Source organism: Talpa occidentalis, unplaced genomic scaffold (assembly GCF_014898055.3).
Source record: "Talpa occidentalis isolate TD23 unplaced genomic scaffold, MPIMG_talOcc4v2.1 talOcc4.16, whole genome shotgun sequence".
NCBI classification, from domain to species: Eukaryota; Metazoa; Chordata; class Mammalia; order Eulipotyphla; family Talpidae; genus Talpa; species Talpa occidentalis.
This window is the reverse complement of record NW_023601653.1, coordinates 6,918,048-6,944,405: the sequence shown is the minus strand read 5'-3', so window position 1 is coordinate 6,944,405 and position 26,358 is coordinate 6,918,048. Positions and strand designations below refer to the sequence as shown.

Here is a 26,358-nt window from a genome sequence, read left to right as displayed (position 1 = left end):
GGGCAGTAAATTCAATTATTGTTAAGGGTCCCACTAAGGTTCTGGAAGCAGATGCTGCCAGACAGGCACACACCAGCGCTTCAGTAACTTCCTCTTCCACTGCGAGCAGCACCACCAAGCAGAAATCCAGTAAGGGCCTGAAATACAAGCCATTTACACAAATTAAAATTTTCTAGTTGCCATATTTAAAAGGGCAGAAAAAAGCTGAGACTGGGTATGTTGGAACATACCCAAAATATTAGCATTTCAGTATGTCAACTTAAAGCATAAGTCAATTATTTTTTAATCTTAATTTTTTTATACTAAGTCTTTAAAAACTAGATCAGGGCCTCCCTGGTGGCACAAGGAGTTAAGATGCAACCTATGAAGCTGTCCGCAGCCTCTGCAGCACGAGTTCGATCCCTGGATAGCTTGCACACAGCACACCTTTCCAAGCACACAGCAACCCATATGACGCAGCAGACCTCTCCTGACTCGCCTGCTGCTCCCCTCAGCAGTGTATTTCAGTCAGTCTGCCTGTTCTGTTCCCGGCTCTGTCTCTGGTGAATCCTCTCACCTCCCCCCCACCTCTGGCCTGTACTCCAGCTCTTGTATGCATAAATAAATAAATCTTTTAAAAATAAATAAATAAAAACTAGTTTACATTTTGCACATATAGAGGATCTCAGTTTGGAATAGCCATGCTTCAAGTCCTTGACAGTCACTTGTGGATACTGTGTCAGAGAGATGGGTCCAGAGGATTCCTTTTGCAGCTTGTTACCCTTGTAGAAACACGTGTGTAACAGCACCACAGTGGTAAAAGTAAAGACAATTTTTAAAATATCTAAAGGATCCTCTTTATCATGTACTGAGAAACTCATCTGCATAATGGGGACAGAGAGGTCTTCAGAGAAGGGAAGAGGGAGGAAAGTACAGGGCTCCCTGTCAGGCGGAGGAAGGACCATACGGAAAAACTGAACTTATAAAACATACCACCAAGAAGCAGAGTGGGCTCAGAGAACCATCATCCATCCCATTTAAAACTTCACTCAACATTCATTCATCTATTCATTTCACACAAGCCCTGCATTTAAAAAGTAAAGCTGGGCCTCCCCTGGTGGCGTGGGTGGTTGAGCACAGCACTGTGAAGCTGCCCGCAGCCTCTGCAGCACCAGTTCAATCCCAGCCGGCCGGTGAGGGTCCCACATGGCGCAGCAGACCTCTCCTGCCACACTGGCTGCTCCCCTCAGCAGTGTGTTTTTGTCAATCTGCCTGTTCTATTCCCCGCTCTGTCTCTGGTGAATCCTCTCACCCTCCTGCGAATCTGGCCTGTACCCCAGTTCTTGTATTAATAAATAAATCTTTTTTAAAAAATAATAAAAAATAAAAAGTAAAGCTGCAGCTCATTCTGAAGTAGGTGTGGAAGGAAGTGAAGGGGGACGCAACAGAAAACATCTGGCTTTCTCCAAAGGCACTTTCTCCAGCTAACACATCTGTCTGCCCCCCCATCCCCCCTCCCCCTGCCCTGGCAATGTTATCGGCTAGGATTACTGCTTTAAAAGAGGACAAATCAAACCCACAGGCCTTTAGGAGACAGTAATCTCAACAAGAAAATCTACTCCAGTGCAATCAAAGTCACCCTTTCCTTCTCCCGCTCCTACTTCTTGAGAAGCTAGATTCAAACCATGATGGAAAAAAGCCCAGCTGTGTGAGTCACTGCAGCCATCCCAAGGGACCTGGGCAAAATCCAGAGGACAGCTGGAAACAGCTGTTGTGAGATCAACTGCAACTGGGGGGGAGGGGGGTAAAGAGGATGAATTCATCGTTTATTACACATGCTTCCATTCTGGCCTCAGAAAAGCTGGTTTTTATTTTCTCTCCCAAACAAAAAGTTTCTTCTCCCTTCTTTAGTCTTCTCCTAATGATGGAGACTGTTTCACCACTAGAGACCCCCTGATCATCTCAAGCTTCCAGCATGGGACAGCATGCCTACCAAGCGCCCCCACAACACCGGATAAACAAGAACCCACCAGGTAAGAAAAGAACTATTAAAAAGTAGCTGTTAGGGTCAGACACCTTAGATGTGAAAAAAGCTTTTTTGAAAAAAGGCACCAGGAAGCAAGAGATTGCTGTGATCTGACAGAGAAACCACCCCGGGGACAGGCGGATTCCACCCTCATTCCTTCTGTGATGATGTTACAAGCACATCAGTTAAGGAAAAGGGTAAAGTTCCACAAAAGTATTTCTTTGCACAACTAAAAGACAACCAGCCTCTGGACTCCACTTCCCTACTGGCCAAAAGGATGTGGATCCACACATCAATCCTCAAGTCCTGAAGGCCGCAGGCCCTCACCCACACACTACAAAATGAGAAGTGAAGCAGCAGGCACTTTCCTGAAGAGGAACGCCTCAGAGATGGACAGGTAAGCAAAGAGAGGAGTTCGCTGGCATCTGACGCAATTGATACTCGAAGGGGCTCGGGTAATATGAGACAGGGCAACTAAGAGGCTTCTCTTCCACCCAGTCCCAGTTACCCAAACATCCATCCTTCAAAACTCCTTTGCTGACAGCTCAAGTGGTCTGGACCAACACATTCTGGGTGGTCAGTTCTGGATTCTCAGTCATTTCAGACATCCCCATGGCAGAAGCAGCCCATACCCTTTAAACTCACTAATCAAACCATGTGAAAATAGAGCTGCTACCTTCGGGTGAGGTCTAGCGAGGTTCTGTAAAGCAGTGACAAGCCCCTTCAACTGCCCCACTTGCCCACCCGCTGCTAAAGTAAGATACAAAGATTCAAGACACCTCTATACATTCCCTTCTTGTGAGGGCTGCCTTTCACTGGAGGACTTCAGTTATTTCTTCCACAAATATTTTTTGTAAGCATTTACCATATTACATCATGTGTGGGATCTCTTACCACCAATTTCCAAAGCCAGCTGCGGGAGAGCCTGTCCCTGCGATGGGGAGGGAATGCCAGGGGAGGGTCTGAGTCAGCTTCCAGACCCAGGGGACAGTTTCCCTTGGCCTCCCCCGTTTAAGATTAAAATAACGACAACTTTGTTTAAAAGAATGTAAAAGTCATAAATATGCTTTCAGTTGCCTTCCGTTCTGGATCCCTTTTGTTTTCTCCATAGTGTCTCACCTTTCCAAGCACACAGCACACCTAGAAAAACAACCGTGGTACAATTTCGTACTAAATGTCTTTCTCACCAACAAAAGAGGAAGGCACGCGCCCCCTCGCCATATTTACACCGCCGACTGGAAGTATTACGTCTGGCTGAATTTATACATCACTGGTGCAGTTAAATCAAAAGGCCTCCAGTAGCCCTGGATGCCACTTCCTGCCCGCAACATCTCACAGATTCGATCCTCAAACAGCACGTCTTGTTTAAGTTTTAACTGACATAAAATGAGTTCAGGAATGTGACAGAGACTGGGCCTAAAATGCACAAAATGAGGAAGCAATGAAGATCCTTCCTTCCAAAAGGAGGCACCTCCAGATGTGGACAAGAACTTCTGATCCCGTCTTACCCCAAGACAGCAAGGGCGGGACCTGGAACTCCCCCCCAGGCAGCTGAGCCACCTCTGCTGCTCAGGCTGTCCCGCCCGCTCCTTCAGTCCATGTGTCTAATAACCGCAGCGACTTCCTTCTGGTTAGCCCTCGGTGCCAAGGCACTCACACCAGACCCAGCAATTATTTCAATATGACAAGTCATCTGTTTTCAAGGGCATCTTGAGGAGGCCAACAGATAAGGATGCCCTAGGCTAGTTCTGGGGTCCACAACTAGGAAAACAAGGGGTTTGTAAGGAAATCAGCAGCAGCTAAATGGGCGTCAGAGTGGAGTAAACTCCACTGTGTGTATGGTGGTAACCACATTTTTAAAAGGTTTTTTTCCCCCAAATGAGACAACAAGAAAAATGAATCATAATTAGGGCCTATGCGGGAAGTACAAATCAAGTTTTTAAAAATAAGGGGTGAAAAGAATTAAATGCTATGCTTTCTAGAACTGCGTCAACCACACATTGTGGCAAGAGCAGGAGCGTCCAACAGCAGACAGGGAAACCCAAAGGGAAGATGTTAAAATATCCCAGCTCAAAGTTTCACTAAGAAAGCAGGTATCCAGGGCCTCCCCGGTGGCGCAGAGGTTGAGCGCTGGGTTGTGAAGCTGCCCGTGGCCTCTGTAGCGCTGGTTCGATCCCCGGCTGCTCCCCGGCCACCAGAGGAGGGTCCCACGTGGCGCGCAGACCTCTCCTGCCGCCCGCTGCTCCCCTCAGCAGTGTGCTTCGGTCCTTCTGCCTGCTCTGCTCCCCGCTCTGGCTCTGGTGAATTCTCTCACCCTCCCGCGCTTCTGACTGTACCCAGTGCTTGTATAAACAAAACAAATAAATAAATAAATAAAACATGCCTCTATTTAAAAAAAAAAAAGAAAGAAAGCAGGTATCCAAACACAGAGCTAGATTTCTTGAAGGCAATTTATGGGGAGAACTTCTGTCTTAGATGGTACAAAATGAGAGTGCCAATTTGTCGTGCACAATTTGAAATACAAAACATAAGGACTGTATTGTTAATTTTACACACATTAAGTATCTAAAAGCAGGAAATTCAAGCTATAGTTCTTCTAACACGGCTAAAACACATACACTGCATTGAAACACAGAGTTTTAGAGCTGGATGGAATTGCCAGACCATAAATCAATCTAATAAGTATTCCAACACCCACTGTCCACGAAGATCAAAGCACCGGGCTCCACATTACACATGTGCAGCAGGAAGAAGACTTTGAAGCTTGAAGTTTGGCATTTTATGATTTGTGTTAATTCACATTTATTACACTTTAACGTTATTCTAAGAAAGAAGCAAGGAAAGCAAGGAGGGGTGGAAGAAAGGAAAAAGAGGGAAGAAGTGAAAGAAAACAAAGGTACACAAAACGGCTTTTATTCCCATGGTAGGAAACACACATCCCACCCAGTTGTCAAGAGTCCCTTCCGTGTTCGTCCTTTCTCGGGGCTTGTTCCCCACACACAGTCCTGGTTTCCTCCCACCGCCTCTGTTCCACGGCCTGTCTTCCTTTCTCCGCCGCCCGCCCGCCTGCTCGCATCCTTTCCCTCTAGCTCCATCCAACGCTTTGTCTCTCTACAACACACATGTAAATCCCACTGAAAATCAAAAAAGAAATTTAGAACTGAAAGTTCTTTACGATGTTACAAATGTTCTAACCGAGCCTTTTCAGTTTAGGAGACTGAGGCTCTATGACTGCATAATTTGCCCAATGTCAGGAAACTAATAAACAGTAGAACTGAAACTAAAATCTAGGGTTTTCCACTGAAGTACTAAAAGAAAGCACAGAAAGTTATTTTTAAATCTCAAATTGAAGAAAGTCTTTCTCAGAAAGAAACAAAAGCCAAAAGTTTAAAAATAAATACCTCGTATATGTGATTACATTGAGTGTTTTGTCCAGTCTAAAATGTGCGCACACACACATACATACGTACAATAAACAAAGGCAAAAGACAAATAACAAACTGAATGGGAAATTTTGCAAAATGAGTGACAGGACTAGTTTCCTTATTTTATAAAAGTTCTTAATTACCAATAAGAAAAATAAAAATTATTTCAAACCTATGTTTATGACAAAGAAATACAAATGATTTTTTGACATGCATATAAGAAGATCCCCTTATGTTACAGAAACTCAAATTAGAAGACCAAGATACCACTTTTCACCTATCAGACCAGTAAAAATCAAAGTATGCTAACATAGTTTGCAGGATGGTAGGAGAAAGTCACCCTTTTCTGCTGAGTGCCCAACAACCCCACTTCTCAGACTGTTGGTTGGTTGGCTGGGCACTCACGCACCAGTGAGCTCAACACACTTGCTTATGTAGCTTGCTTATATAGCAAGATTGGAAACAACCTAAATGTCTAGCAAAAGGAAATGTTTAGACAAATCATGATTTATGAAAACAAAAATCTTACTATGGAATGCGATGTGGTCTTTTAAAAAGAATGAAGTTGATCTGCATAACCTAAAACAAAGTGTTTCCCAAGATGTTTTGTTTAGTGTAAACCAAAGAAGAGCCTTTAGATGTATGCAGAGGAGTAAGCAAGTCTGTACACACATGCACGCCCCAAATTTATCCAGGACATAAGAGAAACTAGTAACACCTCTCACACCACAAGGAACTTTAGGGTCTTCTAGTTCTAAAAAACTCCTATTATGCCCAAGTGCTACCCACAATAGGGATAGACTCATCCACTATTTCTCCTCAAACTTTTGAAGCACATACAGTGAAAGTCCCTGTTCCTTCCCAACCCCTTCCAACTCATCAGCAAGGCCCCTCCAAACCCCCTTTCTGTGCTTCCACAGTTTTGAACTTTGTTTCACTCTTTGAAAATGTTCTCTAGACCTTAACATTAACTCAGTTTCCCTTTAAACCTTCCTCACAGTCTTCTGAAGCCTAAAGGCCATTACCAGACAGACATTGGCTCCATTTGCTGTTTTGTTTTCATTACATTTCATTCACTATTCAGCAAACATTTACTGGGTGATTAACTTTATATAACTATGCTATAATAAGTCAAAAAGAGAACCCAAATACCTGGTCCCTGTTTTAAGAAATTTACAGCCTAGGGCCTCCCCTGGTGGTGCAGTGGTTGAGTGCTGGGCTGCGAAGCTGCCCGCAGCCTCTGCAGCGCCGGTTCGATCCCGGCCGCCGGGCGAGAGTCCCACTCAGGCAAGGGTCCCACATGGCACACAGACCTCTCCTGCCGCCTGCTGCTCCCCTCAGCAGTGTACTTCATCAGCCTGCCTGTTCTGTTCCCCACTCTGGCTCTGGTGAATTCTCTCACCCTCCTGCGCTTCTGACTGTACCCAGTGCTTGTATAAATAAATAAATAAATCTAAAAAAAAAAGAAATTTACAGCCTAGACAAATGTTCTCGTGTGCCAAGCAAACCTCTCCCAGGGAGGTCATACATACCAAACTGACAACTCTGGGTGTCTCAAAGGAAGGACATAGATTGGAGGTGGTGTCAAAATGACCACTGGCTTTATTTACATGCTTGTAGAGGGTTATTTATAAGAATATATTTGCATATTAACTTATATTTTAAAATAAACTTTTAAAAGTAGGTGATGGGCCTCCCTGGTGGCACAAGGGGTTAAGCACAGCACTATGAAGCAATCTGCAGCCTCTGCAGCACAAGTTCGATCCCCGGCCCGCCAGGGAGCAACCCACATGGTGCAGCAGACCTCTCCTGTCTCACCCGCTGCTCTCCTCAGCAGTGTATTTCAGTCAATCTGCCTGTTCTGTTCCCCACTCTGTCTCTGGTGAATCCTCTCACCCTCCATATCTCTGGCCTGTACTCCAGCTCTTATATGTATAAATAAATCTTTTTTAAAAATTAAAAATAAAAACGAGATGATGTCTAACAAATCTTTGCTTTCCAGATGCCCATCGAACAAGGTGCTGGCATTTAGTGATCCCTTATGGAGCTTCATTGAGGCGCAGGCACCATGTGAAAGAAGGCGTTTTACTGGACGTGCAGGGTTCTAGAGCAGAATGGAAGGGGAGAGAAACCATCGTAATTCCTACTCAACAACTTTTAATGTTAATGCAGGGTTTCTCAACTTCAGCACGACTGACATTCTGGGCATTGCAGAGGACTGTCTTGGCATTTCTGGGTGCTAAAGCAGCATTCCTGGCCTCTCCCCACTAGATGCCAGCAGCACCTCCACAGTTAGCAAAATCCAAAATGAGTCCAGTCATTACCAAATGTCCCCTGGAGGGCAAAACCTACGCTGCTAACCCTGAGTTACGGCTGACACATCCTCCTCTCATCTTCTTCAGCTGCCCTGACTTCCTGTCAACCTGCCCCAAGATTTCCATGCTTACTATTCAATTATTTCCAGAATGACAGTCCTTTCAAAGCCTTTGAGTTCTTTAACCTACCTATTTCTTCAACCTACCTATTTCCAGGGGGCTTTACCTCCAACTAAGGAATCATCACCACCCAGAGTCTTCTAACACCTACATCTCAACTTCTTCACAAGCTTCTGTCCCTTGTCTTCTCCCATCCCCTCAGTCCACCTGAATCTGTGTGTCCCTGAGCTTACCAATGCTCAGCCAGGGGGAAGAGTGGTTATACTCTCGGGCTTCTGAGTACTGCCAGTTAAATCAAAAAACTACCTGGACCACCTCAACCCAAGCTTTTATCTTACTTCTTGATCATTCTTATTACCCTGGAACAGCACCTTCTTCTAAAATTTCCCTATTTTGGGTCTCCCTGGTGGCGCAAGGGGTTATCTCAGCACTATCAAGCTATGGGTAGCCACTGCAGCACGAGTTCAATCCCCAGCCAGGAAGCTAACCCACATGGCACTGCAGACCTCTCCTGTCTCACCCGCTGTTCCTGTAAATATCGCTGTTCCTGTAAGTATAGTAACAGGATGACGGAGCAGCAACAGCAATTAACAAGCTAAAGACCCATCGCTTGGCTCTGTGAAGACTGACAAATACTGCCTGTGAGTAAAAATTACTCTACAACAGGAGACAAGGGCTTTAAAGCATTAATTAGCATAGGCAATTACAAAACAGCTTTGAACTCAATGTCCCATTTTCACCTAACCCTACTACCCTTCACAGGTACAAGTGCACCGTCAGAAGAAACACAGCATGTACGCACCACCAAAGAATTTCTAGGCCCCGCTGAATCTAAGGCGTGACACTTTCCACCAGCTTTGTCTCGTGAGGTAATTAAGGAATAAGAAGCTTGGCAAAAGCTTTGCAAAATAGAGCCAATCATTTCTCAAAACGTGTTCTCAACTTTTTTCTTGACCTTTAGCTTATGGTAGCTTACAAAAGTATCTTAAAAGCATTTCTAGTCAGCCATTTTTGGTAACTTATGAGCAAAATTATTTTTAGCTGAAAAAGTTTATTTCAATCCCTCTCTCATAACTCAAAAGCATCTGACCAGGTTTGGTTCAAGCTTTCCAGAATAATTTGTCTTTGAGTACATTCAAAGCAAAGAACATTTCAGCTTCAAAGGAGAAACTTTCTCCTTAAGAGGCATGAGCCATCAAAATGTGCTAATATTCAGGATATGTGAAAAACTATCACTTGTCTACCTGCCACCTACAGCGGTATACTGTGGAGATTAAGCACTTAAACATTCATAAAATTTTTCAAAAGCCTCTGATGGACAAAACATTGTTGTTACAGCATTCCGTGCTATGAGAGCAAAATGTGCACGCCTGCCTGCTAGAAAGTACTTCACATAAATTTAAATATAATGAAATGGAACATAAGGTTCAAATTGTTTCCATGCAGCACTCAAACTGATTCCAAATAGAGGGAAAGAGTCTAGAAGGAAGAAGACAGCTGAGAAATGGGGGAGGGGGACAATTATGCTAGAAAGTAACACAAAAACATATATACAACATACACAACAAATACAGTTTCTCTTTGTTCCCCCACCACCACCATCACCCTCACTACCCCCAAGACCATGTTTCTTAAACGGCAGGACAGTCCCATCAGCTTCCTGGACCAGGACAGGTATAAAGTTGTCAGGAAATGGCAGCCTGTGGATGGACTCACACTTGAGAGAAAACAATGCTCCCCGACCCATTCCAGCTCCACTGCCCATCTACAGCTCCCCTTACCTTTCCCTTGAACACGCTGCTGCTTCCACAGCCCCTCCCTGGCACTCACTCCATGGCCTTCAGAGCACTCTCCCTGGGCCCATACCTCCTCAGCTGGATAAGAATCCCTCACCAGGCTCCCACAGCAACACTGTTCTCACTCCAAACCCTGGAAGGAGCTCCTCTAGCTACTATAAGGTTAAGTCCTGAAGTGAAAGGCTGTTCCTAAGCCCATTAGTTCATAAAATTTCAATGTGAAAAACTCCAAGTAATCCACAGGTGATCCACAGAGCGACTAGTTCTTCAGAAAACCACGAGCAGAGGCTTATGGCAGTGGTTCTGACTGACTTCGCTTCTTTGAGACCCAACTCACTTTATGATTTGCCCTTGACCCTTTGTAATTATCTGTATTAACTGATCCATCCTGCATACACAGCCAACATTTATCATTTTCTGAAATTACTTCCATTTTGAAACATCTCTGCATTTATCCACCTCTTCACATCAGCATTTTCATTAAGTTGGAGGTTTTATTTCTCCTTATCAATAAGACATAATCAATAATAAACATAGTAAGACACAGTTAGTAATAAATCTAAGTCCTGGAAACACCCTATATACCAAAAAACAATGTAACAGACAAATTAAAATGACCAAGTGCTACCATTGCCACTATGTTTCCTTTGTTCTCTTAGGCAAAATGGGCACATTTTTAGCATCACACTCTAACTGTTCTGCCCCCAAAGCTGGCACACTTTTTGCTTCGATATGATATTTTATTCATTTTTCTATTAAAATTACTAAGTTCAAGGATAAGTGAAACAGCTTCTGTACTTATTCCTATGTAATTTTAATAAATATTTTATTTTTAAAATAATACATGCATAATACAAAACTCAAAAGGTGCACAAAGTATAAAATGGAAATTAAGTCCTCACCCAGGCCCCTGTTCCTGTCACTCAGCACCCCTCCCCAGACAACCACCGCTAACAGTCTCGCATTTCCTGCCATAGTCTGCTGACATGGACATGGGCCTTCTTCCACTACTACAAATGGCAGCAAACAAGATACTTTTCTGCACCTTGCTTTTCACACTTGCTGTATTTTAGAGGTTTCTGTATCTGTTCATACCAGCTAATTCTTCTTAAAGGCTGTATGATACTTCAGTTCTTGAATGTACCTCATTTTTAGTTCACAGCCTGCCCATGAAAGAGCATTTTGATGTTTTCAACCTTTTCTTATTTCAAATAATGCTGCAATGCATATTCTTACACACAGATACTGGAGTATCATAGGATAAATTCCTAGAGAGAGAACTGCTGGATCAACAGGTATCGCTAAAGGGCTCTTTGCGGAGGTACACCACTTCCACTCTCTAGGGCAAAACAAGTACATATTTCTCTACCTACACCCTTACCAAAACACTGTGCTATCAAATTTTTATTCTAATGTAGAGTTGTTCCAAAAGCCTCCCCTAGTAAACCTCACAGATCCCACAGAAACTCCTTTACTCTGTGACCCCAGAATCCAGCATGTCCTAAGCACACAAATGTTGTTAAATGAATGAGCGACCAAATAAAAAGGTAAGGGCTTCTGTCCAACACATGAGGTTAAACTTAGAGAACAATAAAAATGATTAAAATATTAGCAGTTTTTCTCCTTTACAGAGGACAGGAGAGTCTACGGCCATACCACCCTGAACGCGCCCGATCTCGTCAGAGGACGGGAGAGAGAAGGAAGAAAGGATGGATTAATTCTGATCTACAAATGGTTTCTCCTAGAGGTTTTAAAAAGCCAGGAAAGACTCCTACCTGTTTGAAACAGCTAAGTATTGTCCTACCTTAAAGTCAGGCATATGGCCTATCTTCAAGATGCCAAACAATCTGAAGGGTCTCCAACACAGCTTCCAATAGGCGCAAGATCCCGTGCTAAGGGACACTGAAGCCTCACATTAATCTTTTCACTCAACTTTCAAAAAACTGACTCTCATCACGTATTGTACACAATCACCAGGCCGGCTAACATTTCATCCATTTGCTTCTGTCCAGCACCTGGCATAGTTAATGATAAAAACCTGCCAGTGAATACAATAAACACTGACCTCTGCTCCACACTGGCTGGCGCGGTTCGCACGCTGCCTGGTGCGGTGGCCTGGTGCTCTATCCAGATTATCGCCACAGCACGCACCATGCACAAAATAGTTACTGTAGTACCTCGGGTAAGACTTCCGAGGCAGAAGCCATACACAAGTTCACAGGTGAAAAACAGAAGCACAAGAACTTAAGTAACTTGTGCAAAGGCCATGCAGCTAAGTAGAAGCAGAGAGATTATGTGAATCCAGCAGTCTGGTATGAGAATGGGAACTCGGAACCCACCGTCTAATACCAAATGATAACAGCTGGGAAGGAGCAGCCCGCAGCGTGCGTGCCCAAAGCACTATGCTCAGACATAAACTCTGTGTACACCTCTTCCAGGACAGTCATCACACCGTAGTAAAAATTATCTGAACACATTCACTTGTCCATGCAAATGCAAGTCTTAGTCATCACTGGGCCTAGCACTACAGGATTCAATAAATTCTTCCAACAGGTTTGGTCAGGACGTGGACTTAGAAAAGACCGTTTCTATTCCTCAGGTCTGTACTTCATATTTTCACCGCTGATGCTGCTTCTGCTCCTGATGTCACCATTCCTTAAGATGTACCTCCCCTAAGGCAAGATCTGCTTCCAATTGTGCTGCATCCCTAGAGATGCTGACCAGACCTCGAAGCCACTCTGGGTCCATTCCTGGAGGTCTGAAACACCACAGAGTTCCGCCCATACCCCCCACCACCGCCAGCCTGGGCCAGTGGCTCTTATCAGCAACATGCAGTAACTTGAGCCACCCACCGACCCATCTCTCAGCTACACGGGCAGGCGCTTTCCGCTCTCAGGTTGCACAATTACTGGAAACCCTACACTGCATGTGAAGGGAGACAAGATGGGGGAAACAAGATCGCATCTGGTGCCCTGCCTGCTTCCACTCACTGTGAGGGCAACAGAAACTAAGGAGGCCTAAATCACTCACTGGGAAGCCTGGGGCCATCAAGACTGTATGGTGAGGGCCTCCCTGGTGGCGCAGCGGTTGAGCGCTGGGTTGCGAAGGTGCCCACAGCCTCTGCAGCGCTGGTTCGATCCCCGGCTGCTCCCCGGCCACCGGAAGAGGGTCCTACATGGCATGCGAACCTCTCCTGCCACCCGCTGCTCCCCTCAGCAGTGTACTTCGGTCCTTCTGCCTGCTCTGCTCCCCGCTCTGGCTCTGGTGAATTCTCTCACCCTCCTGCGCTTCTGACTGTACCCAGTACTTGCATAAATAAATAAATAAATAAATCTTAAAAAAAAGACTGTATGGTGAGACCAGCCATCATACAGCAGAGGTCAGCATTCTACAAGAGTGTGAGACACATCCCACAGGCCTCATTTTCTAAACACTGTTGATCCACTATTTGATTAATAATAAAATTAGAGATGGGGGGGCCTCCCCGGTGGTGCAGCGCATTGAGTGCAGTGCTGTGAAGTCGTCTGCAGCCTCTGCAGCGCGGGTTCAATTCCCAGCCGGCCAGGGAGATTCCCACATGGCGTGGCAGACCTCTCCTGTCGCGCCCGCTGCTCCCCTCAGCAGTGTATTTCATCAGTCTGCCTGATCTATTCCCTACTCTGTCTCTGGTGAATCCTCCCATGCCGCTGGCCTGTACCCCAGCTCTTGTATTAAAAAAAATAAATAAATCTTTAAAAAAAAATTAGAGATGGGGTAACTTTGAGGCAAAAAGAAGTAACAAGCCACCACACGTACACCAACCACTTACCCCTTTTAACTTCCCCTGAGGATGAACAGGAACGTGAGATAAACACAAAGTCCCTAATATAAAGTTCAGCACATGCAAGTCCACAACACGTTTTAGTAAAATCCCAACTCTAAATACTGCCTAACCCCAAATTATTGGAGAAAGAAACTGAGTTTCAGTGTTGACCACAATTTCTATATGAATCAACTGTCAGGAATGGGTGAAATCTTTCAAAATTAAATACATGGCTTGTGAATACAATGAAGTACTCATTCCTTAGCCACCAGCCTTCAGTCTGAGAGGCATGAGGCCCAGAGGAAAAGACACTGGACAGAGTTACAAGATCTGGGTAGAAGCATCCTGTTGCTACTTCTCGATCACAAGGCTTAGAGTAGGATATTTTCACCATTTAAAAAATGGGAAGAAAAAACACCTATTTTCAAGGTTGTTGTAGGGAACAAATAAGGCCCCGTGTCACAGTATCTTACAAATTGTAAAATGTAATAAAGTTAATTACTGAGTACTATGTACAATATGAGTCACCATGTTTCGAATCCAGAGTGGCAATGACAGAAAAAACAACAAAAATTATTATTAATGAGATTTTAAAAAATAAATTATACAAAAACTGATTTAACATTGGAGGAGACAAGGATACAAGGAGTACAAGACTGTTCCTGTGTTTAAGAAATTAAAGCAGCCCTGGGTGCAAGAAAACAGGGCTAGGCAGTAACAATAAAAACAGCTATTATATATTGAACACCTGTCAATCCTGCAGCAAGCACATTACATACATTATCTCTTTTCATGCAGACACAATCCTAGAACAAAAGTTAAGTAATTTAACCAGGATCACATGGCTGTGAAGTGAAAAGTGAGGCCCCCAAAGGGGGTCTGTCCGCAAGCACATTCTATTTTTCATGGTCTTGGGGAAAGTGGGAAAGGAAACACAACTGAAACCACTCATGAGCCCTGTTATGGTAAAGAAAAATTAACATCTGATACAATAAATGAAAAAAGGTGCAAAAGAAAGTAGAGTACATTATTGTGAGTATAAAAAGGTGGAGGGATAACCAAGCAGCGACGGTGGTGACTCGTGGGGAGGTGGGTACAGGGCAAATGAGGAGTAGGGGTGAAAGGGAAACATTCCACTCAGCACATTTTTATTAATTTAGAGCCACAACATCTACTTATGAAAAGTAAAATGTGATCATTGAAAAAATGTAAATAAATAAATCTTTTAAAAAAATGAAAAATAATTAACTCTGATTTTCAAAGATACTTGACTTTTTTTTGTTAAGCAGAATACTTATCATCCTTTCTCAAGAGCCACGAATGTGAAACAGTGTGGGCTATCCTGCTCTCCTTGCTTAAAGCAGGATGCAGGACAAGGTAAAATGTTTAGGTTTTTTCGAAATGCACTGGGATACTACTGGTAAACCAACTAAATATTTAAATTTGCCTAAAACTAACACCACAAAAAATAATTCATAGCGAAGCTAAAAATCCAGAAAGGTTAAATGATTCCTACACCCAGATCAAGAAAATCAAACAGGAAGGATGCTTGAGACACTCTTCCCAAGAAATAAAGGGTGACCCTCACTCCCATCTCCTCCTAGAAAGAGCAAACGGCAAGTGTGACGGAGGGCTGCGAGGACACCAAGGCGCCGGGATCTGTTCCTCACACTGAGATCAGCAGCAGAAATCACTCATGTTCCAGATACCGCCCGCCCCAAAGGCCTCTGCCGGGCACAACATGCTGAAGTTAACCAAGTGATGGCTAACACTGCACCACACAGTCAGCTCAAAGTCAAAACGTTGCAGCGAAAAGATCTATTTAGTAACACAACACGCAGCTGAAGAACTGCAGGAAAAGGCAGGGGGCAAAGGCGCGTCCAGGATGCACACCAGCCCCGACGGAGCCACCAGAGCCACCTCTAAGCCCGACACAGACCTGGCGCTCGGGACCAGCATCCCTTCAGTTTACAGGATGATGTCAACACTGGCCAAACCAGTGTATTCAAAGTGTCAGGTCAGGCTGTGGCTTCAAGTACACATAAACCATGCAAAACAAGCCGCACAGGTCGCCGGCGTGCGAGCAGAGCACACGCACATGCATGAGACGGACCGAGCGCCCGAAGCGGCAGCACCCGTCTCCGTCCTTTCCACAGGCTGCCCTGCCTCTCCCGCAGAGGTGGACAGCGAAGACCAGGGTCAGACCTTCCGAACAAGCACTTCCAACTCCCTGTGGGCTTTGCCAAAGCAGCCACTGTGAGAGGCCGCCACTGGGGACACTTCCTGAAGCTCCAACGAAGTCTTCAAACCCACTGCGCCAGCGACCGACATGACCGTGTCCCTGGACGCTGGTATGAGGTGCAAACCAATGAGCTGAGCTCTGTGGGCCCTGAGAGACACCACAGACACCTTCCAATTTTGCCAGTTCTTGCTTTGAAATCACACAATCCTCCTATCCTGGTCCCCCAGAAACCAGGAAACAGAAGGTGAAGGCTGTCAAAGCCATATATTCAAAGCGATTCAGGGAGCAGCCAGTCTGATGAAAGGATCAGCAATCTCATTTGCAGATTCTTTTGCAAAGAACTGGGGAGTGGGAAGGGGGTGGTCCTAAGTAACCTCCTACAAGAGCTAAACAAAGATCTACAATTCCTGTCTTCTACAGGAAACTATTGCCCACCTCCTCCTCAGAAATTTGTGGAGCAGGGGCCTCCCTGGTGGCGCAAGGGGTTAAGACACAACCTGTGAAGCTAACAGCAGCCACTGCAGCACGAGTTCGATCCCCGGCCAGGGAGCAACCCACATGGCGGTGGCAGACCTCTCCTGACTCGCCCGCTGCTCCCCTCAGCAGTGTATTTCAGTCGATCTGCCTATTCTGTTCTCCGCTCGGTCTCTGGTGAATCCTCTCACCCCCCGCACCTCTGACCTGTACCCCAGTTCTTGTATGCGTAAATAAATAAATAAGAAAAAAAGAAATTTGTGGAGCACTGAAATGCAGAAAGGGGGGAGGGGAGAAGAAAATGTAAGGCTGTAAATGTGACTATATAAAAATGCCATGAGAGGATGACCTAGGAAATTAAACTCCATGCAAGAGGACTAAGAATGCAGCTGCTTTTCACTTTCCAAACAACAGTCCAAGAAAAACAGAGCAGGCTCATAGAGAAACCCACCGACTTCCAGGAAAAAGGAACCAAAGACCTCTTGAGTCAGGACAAGCCACACAACCTTGAAATAAATCTCTAAATTAAATCCATATAGGTCTGCTTTGGCAATCATCCTGGCTGACAGCAATGAATGTCCCCTCCTTCAAACGAGTGCCAATTTGCAGCTCAAAATAAAGCAACTGGAAGAATTTCCCATGAGCATCTCTTCCAGAAGCGTAGCTGGAGCCCACATTTGAGCACCACAGTGCCTGCAGGCCATCGTCACAGTTCCTCTAGTTCTACCAATGTAGCTTCTGCCCCTACCCCAAATCCTAGGACTGAGAGAGTTCCACAGCCTTCCCTGCCCATCCCTCACCATAAATCAAGTTTTGCTTGTGGGGTTTATAATTAGGACCCGACAAAACCGATGCAGCCCAAAAGAAAAATAAACAGTATGCCTCCTCAAAAACCACATGCCTGGTATAAAATATCCAATACTCAGTGTAAAATCTCTTTTCTTCAGCGAAGGAGAAGCCAAGGAACCACTCTACACAGGAAAAATCCCACATATGGGTGTTATCTAGAAACTTAGGTCTCTAAGGAAGCCAAGTATTATGGTTGAACACACCCATGTGGAAGTCTAAACTTCAAAAGCTCAGTTTCTACCCTTGGGAAAATGGGTTTTCAACCATTATCATTTGCCAATTCAAAAATACCATCAACTTCACAAGTGATATTTATCTTATGTCTTGTGTGCTTTGAATTTACATCTTAAATTTCCAGATGCCACGTATGGGCAGCACAGATCCAAAGAGAGGGATGTCACTGGCCGCTCTCTCATTCTTTTTTTGAATCTACTTTTATGCATTTAAAATCCAAAAACGCCAGCGGCACTACAAAGTATACCCATTCTCCTTTAAGGAGCCCCCAAACTAGCAAGGGTGGTCTCGAGGTGGGTGAACAGGCGAGCATTGCGCAGGAGCACATCAGGAACTAACAGAAGACAGGAAGAACAAGGAAGGGCAAGTGAGAGATGATTCCTGTAAAATAACTCCATGAACCCGTCTCTAAAGCTGAGATTTAAAAAAACTGCATTTAGTTTTCTCATTTTCAAGCAAATCCAGCAAGCAATGTGAAAAATAAGCATGTACTTCGTGAGATGTGTGAGTCTGGTATTTGTCCTGTATCCATAAAAACAAGCTCTAATAGCTGATGAAATTCACTGGTTGAGAAGGTTAAGGTCCATCATTGATCAAATGGGTCTGGTCCCAACTGGAGGTAAAATGCGACACTCGAGATTCTCTCAGCAGCACTGAAAGGCAGATCAACAGAAGAGACTGCCCCAGTGAACTGGAACAGGTTAGCTCTAATTGCCCTTCTTACTTGTGTGGGGCCTCTATTTTCTTTAGCCACACCATCACAAAGGCGCTTTTTACACATACACACGTGCACGCAATTAATATCTGAGCACAGGAAGCTAAACATCAGGTTGCCATGCCCACCCAACACATTTGGCAGTTAAATTCCACCCCAGCTTCTGTTTTCAAAGACCCCTCTCTCACCTTTAACCCTGATATCAATGAAGAGATCAGGTAACATTCACAAATCCCCAAACACCCAATCTTCTTCACAAGAAGTGGAAAGCAGACCAAGGGCCAGACCCCCCCAGGGAAAATCTGGAGAAACAATTAAAGCCATCTGCAGGCCCCACTGAGGAGCAGGAAGACAAAGTTCAATTCAACAAGAAGGGTGGCTCCTTTGCTACTCCAGCACTGCACTAACTCCTCTGGCTCCAAAGGACCCCTTGAGCTCATGTTCTGGACAAGCCACACAAGGCAGACAAGCCACACAAGCCACACAAGGGCAGACATCTGAACAAATGTTCACCTAAAAAGCCCTAAAACAGAAAGCCGAGGCCATGATGTTTTGGAAACCAGTGAGAACGCGAGAGGAACAGGAACAGACACTACAGTGTCCAGGAACAACCAATGTTCCGACTGATTCTGGAAGACTGAGCGCAGCCAAGGAGAGAACACAAGAGGAGGCAGGGCTTTCAGGCACAGATCAAAATCACAGAGGCACGAATTAGCTGGGGTAGCACATCCCACTCGGGAACCCCCAAGCCCTTGAACATGACCTTGGAGGGGGAATACAGAAGAGATGAAGCTAGAAGGACAGGCAAAGGTCAGGTCAAGTGAGAAAATGGCTTATCCTCAAGTCAAAGACAAGCCATCCAATGTCTTTACACTCTTGCAAGGATGACGCTTAGTACTCTGGAGGGAAGAATCGAAGAGACTGGAAAGAGACCACAAGAGACAAAGGCTTCCCGCTCAATTTCCATAAACCAAAATGAGAACAAAAAGGACCACCCATTTGATGCAACATATTTAACCAACAAATCTTATAAAACCTGAAACCGGGAGGACATCTTCACTGCTCCCGCGCCCCATGTACCGCCCAAACAACCAATGCCCCTGTCACCCGCACTCCCAGGGGAGATCCCACAGGTTCCATGAAATGTCCACACACCCAGCGCAGATGCTGGGGCATAACCTCAGTCCTCGACAAAGAATCAGATGAAGATGACTCCTCTTCCTCTACCAAAGAGGAGACCACAATGACCAGGTCCAGTCCCTCCTCCACCCCCATGAAGGGCAAAGTAGGTCTCTGATGAACACACTGCTCATCTCTAGTAGTTCCCAGCTCTGACTCCTCATCCGTCAGAAGAGTGCCCCCGTGAACGGCCCCACGCTGACCAAGCAGTAACCAGGAACTCATCGAGTGCTGAATAGCACGTTAGAAGGAAGGCAAGAAATAAACACTCATTGCCCGGCTAGGCACCTTTAATCATCATTAGAGCAGCTCATTAGCGAATGCCCTAACTCTCCCAGGCCACAGCGGTGTAAGCACAGGCTCAGAGACGCTAGAGATGTATCTTGCCAAAGTTCATTCAGTTGGTAAGTGAAGAAGTCAGGATCCAAGCCCAAGTGTGAAGCCCTGAAACAGTGTGGCTGTCACTGCACCAGCCTGCAGGTATAAACGGACAGCAAGTGCGATCAGAGACGACGGCTGAGGGTAATAATAGCAACAACTCCCCTTTACAAACTGAGATGGGATCTGCATCATCGTCTTGGACTAAAGGATCCCTCAGAGAAGTCACAACTGAGTGATCACAAAGGAAATCTCCAAATGCTACTTTTAAAGGTCACTCCTGAGCTTTTGTGACCAAGAATTTCCAGACTCAATCAAGCAAAGCAACTTAGTTATATATTAGAGAAATACATCAAACACATCAGATATATTGAGTATATTTTCCCTTCAGAGTCCCTTAGACATTTGAAAAAACTCAGAGCTGACTGTGCATGCATACACACACACACACGTGCGCACGTGTGTCCCTCTCTTGCTCACTCACCCTCGCTCTTGCTCGCTCTGGATATCTCCACCCAAATTACAGAAATATGGCTAGGATTCACATGGCAGTTCTGATCCGATTTGTCCCAATCCTGGCTCAAGCAGCTTTGCAATACTCTCCTAACTAGATCAGCACTAGCCAATGGGTTTATTCAAGCTGATCTGTGATGGATTAGATAATGAAACCTTAGCCATGTAAGCCGCCTGCTTGTATTGGGGCTGTGGGGGAAAAGAATGAGAAACTCAATACTCCTAGGGGCCACCTAAAGCACCGAACGCACTCGCCATCCCTCGCACCATCTGTTTGTTGGCGCTTCGATTTCTGCCACTTCCTCTCCGTCTCTGCTCCTCTTCCCTTCTGTCTCTGAAGGGAGTGCATGTTTGTCCAGAATAAATGTTTACTGTGCTTTACAAATGCTTATCAACAAAAATTCAAATAAATCCATTCACTAAAATGATCACCTTTATTGTTTCTACCAACCATTGAAGGCTGACAGCAAGCCGGTGGGCCGAGAGAGGACCAGCTAGACAAGCACTAGCAGCTCTCTTGTTTACACCGAAGTGGCCCTCAGGTTTCTTTCTCCACAGGCCTGTCTGCACCAGCCTGCTTTCTATCAAAATGAAAGTTAAATCTCTAGTTAGTTTCTGTCATGTTCACATGTCAGTGTGATACAGAAAAATGACAAGAAGGCTAGAAAATGGAAGCGGGAGCTGGGGAAAAATTCAGGCTTATCTCTTAAGCTGAAGAATAACTCTATCTTGAATTCAAATCTGACTTTCCCCTTTCAGTTTTAAATTCAGATTTTTTTGAGACTTGGAAAAAAATTAATTTTACATGACTGTGCCTCATTCTCTCCACCTACAATATACACCCCTCTGGTAGAAATGGGTCCCCCCAAGTTAGTATGTTGAAGCCCTCACCCACAATGTGATGGTATTTGGAGGTGGCGGCCTCTGGGAGGTCATCAGGTTTCGATCAGGCTCTATCAGGCTGATCAGGGTTCTCCTGATGGGATTAGTACTCCTATGTGGAGGAGGAAGAAGAAGGCAAGCTTTCTTTCTCTCTAGGCTTGTACAAGGAGAAAGGCTATCTGAACACACAGCCTCCTTACTTTGAAGCCATCCATAACCAGTTCTCTTCCCTGGACACTAACTCTGCTGGCACCCTGATCTTGGACTTCTGCAGAATTGTAAGAAATCAAATTCTGTTGCCTGAGGCCCCAGTCTGTGGTCTTTTGTTATAGTATCCAAACTGAGTCAAGTAAGAATGAAAAATTTAGATATTTTAGTGAGAAACTAGTTGGAAGGAAAGTCCCCTCAAATGTTAGCCCCATGTTCAATGTCAGTATCAAATATCCAAATGAAAGTCCTAGACATCCCACCCAGGAGGAAAGAAAGCCAGAAACAAACAAATGGAAAGATGAACTCAAGAACACAGCATCTGCACAGCAATGACAGGCGACCTGGAAGCCCTTCCCTGAGGACAGGTAAGAAGTCCCGCTACTGCTGGCATCAACCGCCAATATGAACAACTGCTCACGCGCTGAGCTAAACAGGACTTAGGACTCTCCCATCAGACGCAGTTACTCGGCCACACGATAATCATGTACCAACATTTCACTGCCGTGAAGAACAGTATGGAAACCTCTAAGTAATAATTAAGGAACACCTTGCCATACACAGCAGCTAAGTTCCTAGAAAGTTGCACCCAAATTGAATTTTTGTTCATCAGATTGTTTATTTTCACTAAAGGAGCTGATCAAAACAATTCATCATCTGGTATGTTTTATAAAGCCCAGGTTTCACACATATCAGACTTGCTTAAAGTGGAATAAACTGCTAATATTTATACTTTTAACTCATTTAACTTTCCACCAGGTGAGAGTACCATATTTCCAACGAAATGCACTTCTCAAACCATATTTTAATCTTCAAGTGGAATCTGTCTTTTCCACCTGTTCCACAGTTCAGGGTTCTCTATTTCCCACATCGTGAGCTGTGCTGGTTCCTCTTCCACCCACACAAAGCTTGGATCCTGAGAGAGCGGACCCTTCCTCTCTCCTCAGGCTTCCTTCTGAATCTAAGGATTAGGCATAAGCACCACAGACTCTCCCATTCCCGTGTGGCACTTTGGGGAGTAATAATCGACTCCAGGGCCTCCCTGGTGGCTTAAGGGGTTAAGTCTCAGCACTATGAAGCTATCCACAGCCACTGCGAGTTCTATCCACCAGCCAGGGAGCTGACCCACATGGCGCAGCAGACCTCTCCTGTCTCTCCTGCTGCTCCCCTCCGCAGTGTATTTCAGTAAGTCTGCCTGTTTTGCTCCCCACTCTGCCTCTGGTGAATCTCTCATGCCCTCCCCCAGCACCTCTGGCCTGTACCCTAGCTCTTGTATGCATAAATAAATAAATCTTCAGAAGAAAAAAAAAAATAATCAACTCCAAAAGCTGTGTGGCTGTAATTCAACAGGGTCCAGCTTTGAAATCTACCTCTTACAGGTGCAGCCCCATTTAGGAAGTAACCTTGGGAAATTAACCCCTGTAAATTACCATCTGCTTTTTAAAAAGAGTTACTCCTTTGAGAAGCAAAAGATTAGAGAATTTCATGAAGGTACTCTCCTCCCTAACTTTAATGATTTTTTTCTATCCCTTTGTTATTTACAAAAGGTAAATTTCAACTTAGTGGCACTGAGTACTTACAATGTAACCAAAACTGGTAAGTATAATGAAGGATAAATACAAAGAAAGTATAGTTCCCATGTCTACAGCTTACAGCCTCACTAGGGAAACAAGAATAAAACAATTATAATTGGGATAATACAGATGATGTATAATTAAGCATCAATTTAACAGAAGGCAGGAGAGGAGCTGACTGGCATGAACTAAACTGTCAGGGAAAGCTACATGGCAGGAGCTGTGAAAAAAACCCATTTGGGTTAAGCTATGTGAGGGAAAAAAAACAAAAAAACAATAAAACATGCTTTAGAACAAACCCATATACCAAAATGACGGGCAACACTGATTTTTACAGCATAGGTTTACGAAGGGCCTATAGGCCTTTTTACACCTCTGATAACCTTCTCCTGAGACTTCTAAGCCCCTGGTCCTTCTGCTCCAGCCACACTGGTCTCTTATTCTCAAACACAGCATACACACTTCTCAATGCCTCTGCACCCACAGCTCCTCTACCTGAATCCTTCAAACACCTGAGTGCTCCATTCCCTCACGTGAAAGGTCACCTATCAGAGGCCATCCCTGGCCATCACTCCCTCTATGCCCTTCCCTGCTTTATTTGTCTTCTTAGTTCTTACCACCGTGTAATTACAGTTGTTGGTTTCTTTCCTGTCTGCCTCTTTCCATTAGAATATTTGTTCCATGAGAGCAGGGTCTATGTTCTGTTCACTAATCTGCCTCCTAGCTGTAAACAGTGCTAAGCACATAGCAATGAATAACTAGTAAGTATTGGATCTTGATAATCAGAATGACATAGAGAACTTCTAGAGTTAACATCTAGGCTTAATTTTATCTTTTCGTGAACATTATTTCTCCTTTACTCCTAATTACTCTTCAAATGTCAACTTCCTCATAAAGCCTTCTCGACCACTCCAGCAGGAATGAACACCTCCTTCTGGACTAGGGGGTACTCTGCATACTTTGGCTCTAAATTACACAATGCCTTGTTGACAGGCACTAGCCTGTGAAGTCTCTACTCCTGTTTTACTGGAACTTACCCCAAAATACACACACACACACACACACACACTTTTTAAAAACTTTTCATCCATTTCTCTCCCCACCTAGATTATAAGCATCAAGCACCTTAAGGCCTGGGAATCTGATGTATTTTTTGGAAGGTAATTTAGAAATCATTCTGTACACATACTTTATTTTACAACTAAAGACACAGAGGCTGGAAAAGAAGGGATTTTCCCAGAACCACACAGCTAAGTGAAGGCAGGGGGCTAAATCAAAGATGACGTGAATACCTATGTGACATGGTGTGTTGGAACTACAACAAGGAGAATGCATAAAGTGAAAAATAAAGATCCACAAATATACAGAATGAAAAAAATAGATTCTCTGTGGGATAGCTCTAAATTGCCCATTTGTACCCAAAGGACCTAATCTATTCCTTCCTCTGCACACCCTGAAGTCCCCATGCACTGCTCCGTTTCCAAATACTACTGTCCTTAGCCAATTTAAAGGCAACAAGCAAATAACGGGCCCCAGGAGGAAGGGGAAGGAAGGGGGAGTCTCAGTCTCACGATTAACCATGATCGACAGGAACAATAAATGATACGGACACATGTAGAGACACGCACACATCAGGTGGAATTTGCTTAAAGGGCACCCACTCCTAACCAGCCAATGTCAAGCCGCCTCACCTGAAGTCTTCCCATATTCCTCTCTCTTTTTTCCATGGCCTCCTGGCCTGACAGATTTGGATTAAAGAACAAAAACAGGCAAACAAAAGAATTCAAAAATAAACATCAAAAGGGTTACTTGAACAGAAGTAACAGAGTGGCCTCTGCAAAGAAGACTAAGAAGCTCGCAGCAAACATGCCAGGCTTAAATTCAGCTCCCTCTCTAACACAGGAAGTCAGGCAGAGCCTTGAAAAGCAGGAGCAGAGCACAGGAAGTCTTTTAGCACTGCAGAGATTTCCAAGAGTGGTGTAATGGAGAGAGCACAGGAATAGGAATTAGAAGACTGGGCTTCTAGCTCTACTTTTACTACCTGCCAACTGGATAGCTTTAGGCAAGACACTGGTCTTCTTGGGACTTTGGGTTTTCCCATCCATAATACAAGGGGGTTAAAACTTTGGAGACCTGAATCCCCCTCCAAAAAAAAAAAAAATTTTTTTTTAACTGCTGACAACTACTGACTTGCCCCTACACCAGAAAGTGAACAGAAACTATCTCACCTACGAATCCTTCAAGGCTCCCTAGGTAAGAACCCCTGCAAATGATGCCTCTGGCTCCTTCTATCTTTAACAGTGCATGATTCTGAAAGAATAAGGCAGATGTCTGAACAACTGACGGAAGGTGGGCCCCACCATTCCATTGCAAGTATGAGAGCAAACCCTAAAACCTACAAAGCTTTCATGCTCCTCGCACTACGAATCAACTGCCATCCTCACCACCATTCCAGCGCGCCTCCCAATCAACCAGCTCACCCCTGCGTCCACAGCTCAGAATCCAGTCTTCTAATAGCCCTATAAATTTTCTCTTATACCTCAGGACATTAAGGAGCTATTCGGTGCTCTGACCGTGCAGGATGCAACTGACAAAGCACCAGCCGGGCCTGTCCCGTGCGCTCCTCAGACTCACTAGCGTGCAAAAGTTCACGAGACAGCAGGGCCTCGGGTCCCCTCCAGGCTCCCAAACTCGGGGTGCTCCTCGCCGTCCTGATGGGCCTGATTTACCCCACCGCCTAAGCCACATCCCCTCTGGGCTCTGGAGTTTGGTCGCTTTTCACTTCTCTCCTTTATGCGCCGCTCCCCGTCCCCACCTCGGCGGGCGCGGGGGCTGCCGAGGAGGAACAGCTCCCGGGGCGCCCTGGCACCCCGGACCCCGTCCTCGCTCAGGCCGGGGCTCCCGGGGCCTCCCCCTGCACCCCGGGAACTCAGGAAGGGTCTGAAGGAACGGGATCCCTCTCGACCGTGTTCGATCCCCCCCGCCCCCCATCCACGCGCCGTGCGCCCTCAGGAATGGGGACCCTCCGGGCACACCCGGGCCTCGCGCCCCCTCGCCGGGCTCGCCCCACCTTCCAGCCCGGCCCCGCCGGCCCCCGCCCCCCCCGGGCCGCGCTCCCGGCCCGCGCCCGCCGCCCCCCGCGGTCACCTGCATCCCGCCGCCGCCGTCGGCCGCCGCCTCCTCGGTGCGCGGCCGCTTGCTCAGGCCGGGCTCGGCCCCGTCTCCTCCCGCTCCGGGCGCCGGCAGCTCCAGCTCCGACTCCCGCTTCATCCCCCGGGCGGCGGCGCCGGGCCCGAGCTGAGGCGGCGGCTGCGGCTGGGCGCCCTCCGCCATCCGCCCGCGCCGCTCGCTGCGGGCGCCGGGCGACCCCACAGGCCGCCTCCCGCTCGCGCGACTGTCGCGACAGGCGCGGCCCCCGTGCGTCGCGCGTGCGCCGGCCGCGCCGCGGCGGGTCGGGCGGGTCGCGGCCGAGCTCGGCGCGGGGCCGCGGCCGTCGCACGCCCCGGCTCGCGCCTCCGCACACGCGCCCGGCCCGGCCGCCGCGCTCGCCCCCGGAGCCGCCGCCGGCCCGCGCCGCGCCCTGGCCGCACCGCACGCCGGCCGAGGAGGAAGGGGGCGGCCCGCGGCGGCGCGGGAGGGGTGTTTATG

General features: G+C 46.0%; 1 protein-coding gene across 9 annotated transcripts in view; it reads right to left on the bottom strand.

Annotated features, from left to right (window-relative positions):
- Positions 1-26,043, bottom strand: part of RBFOX2 (RNA binding fox-1 homolog 2) — a 242,835-nt gene extending 216,792 nt beyond the window's left edge. For all 9 annotated transcript variants that reach the window (XM_054696063.1, XM_054696068.1, XM_054696065.1 and 6 more), the window contains exon 1: positions 25,858-26,043. In XM_054696063.1, coding sequence (XP_054552038.1) covers positions 25,858-26,043 — 186 coding nt within the window. The remainder of the gene's footprint in view (positions 1-25,857) is intronic.
- Between the last annotated feature and the right edge of the window lie 315 nt (positions 26,044-26,358).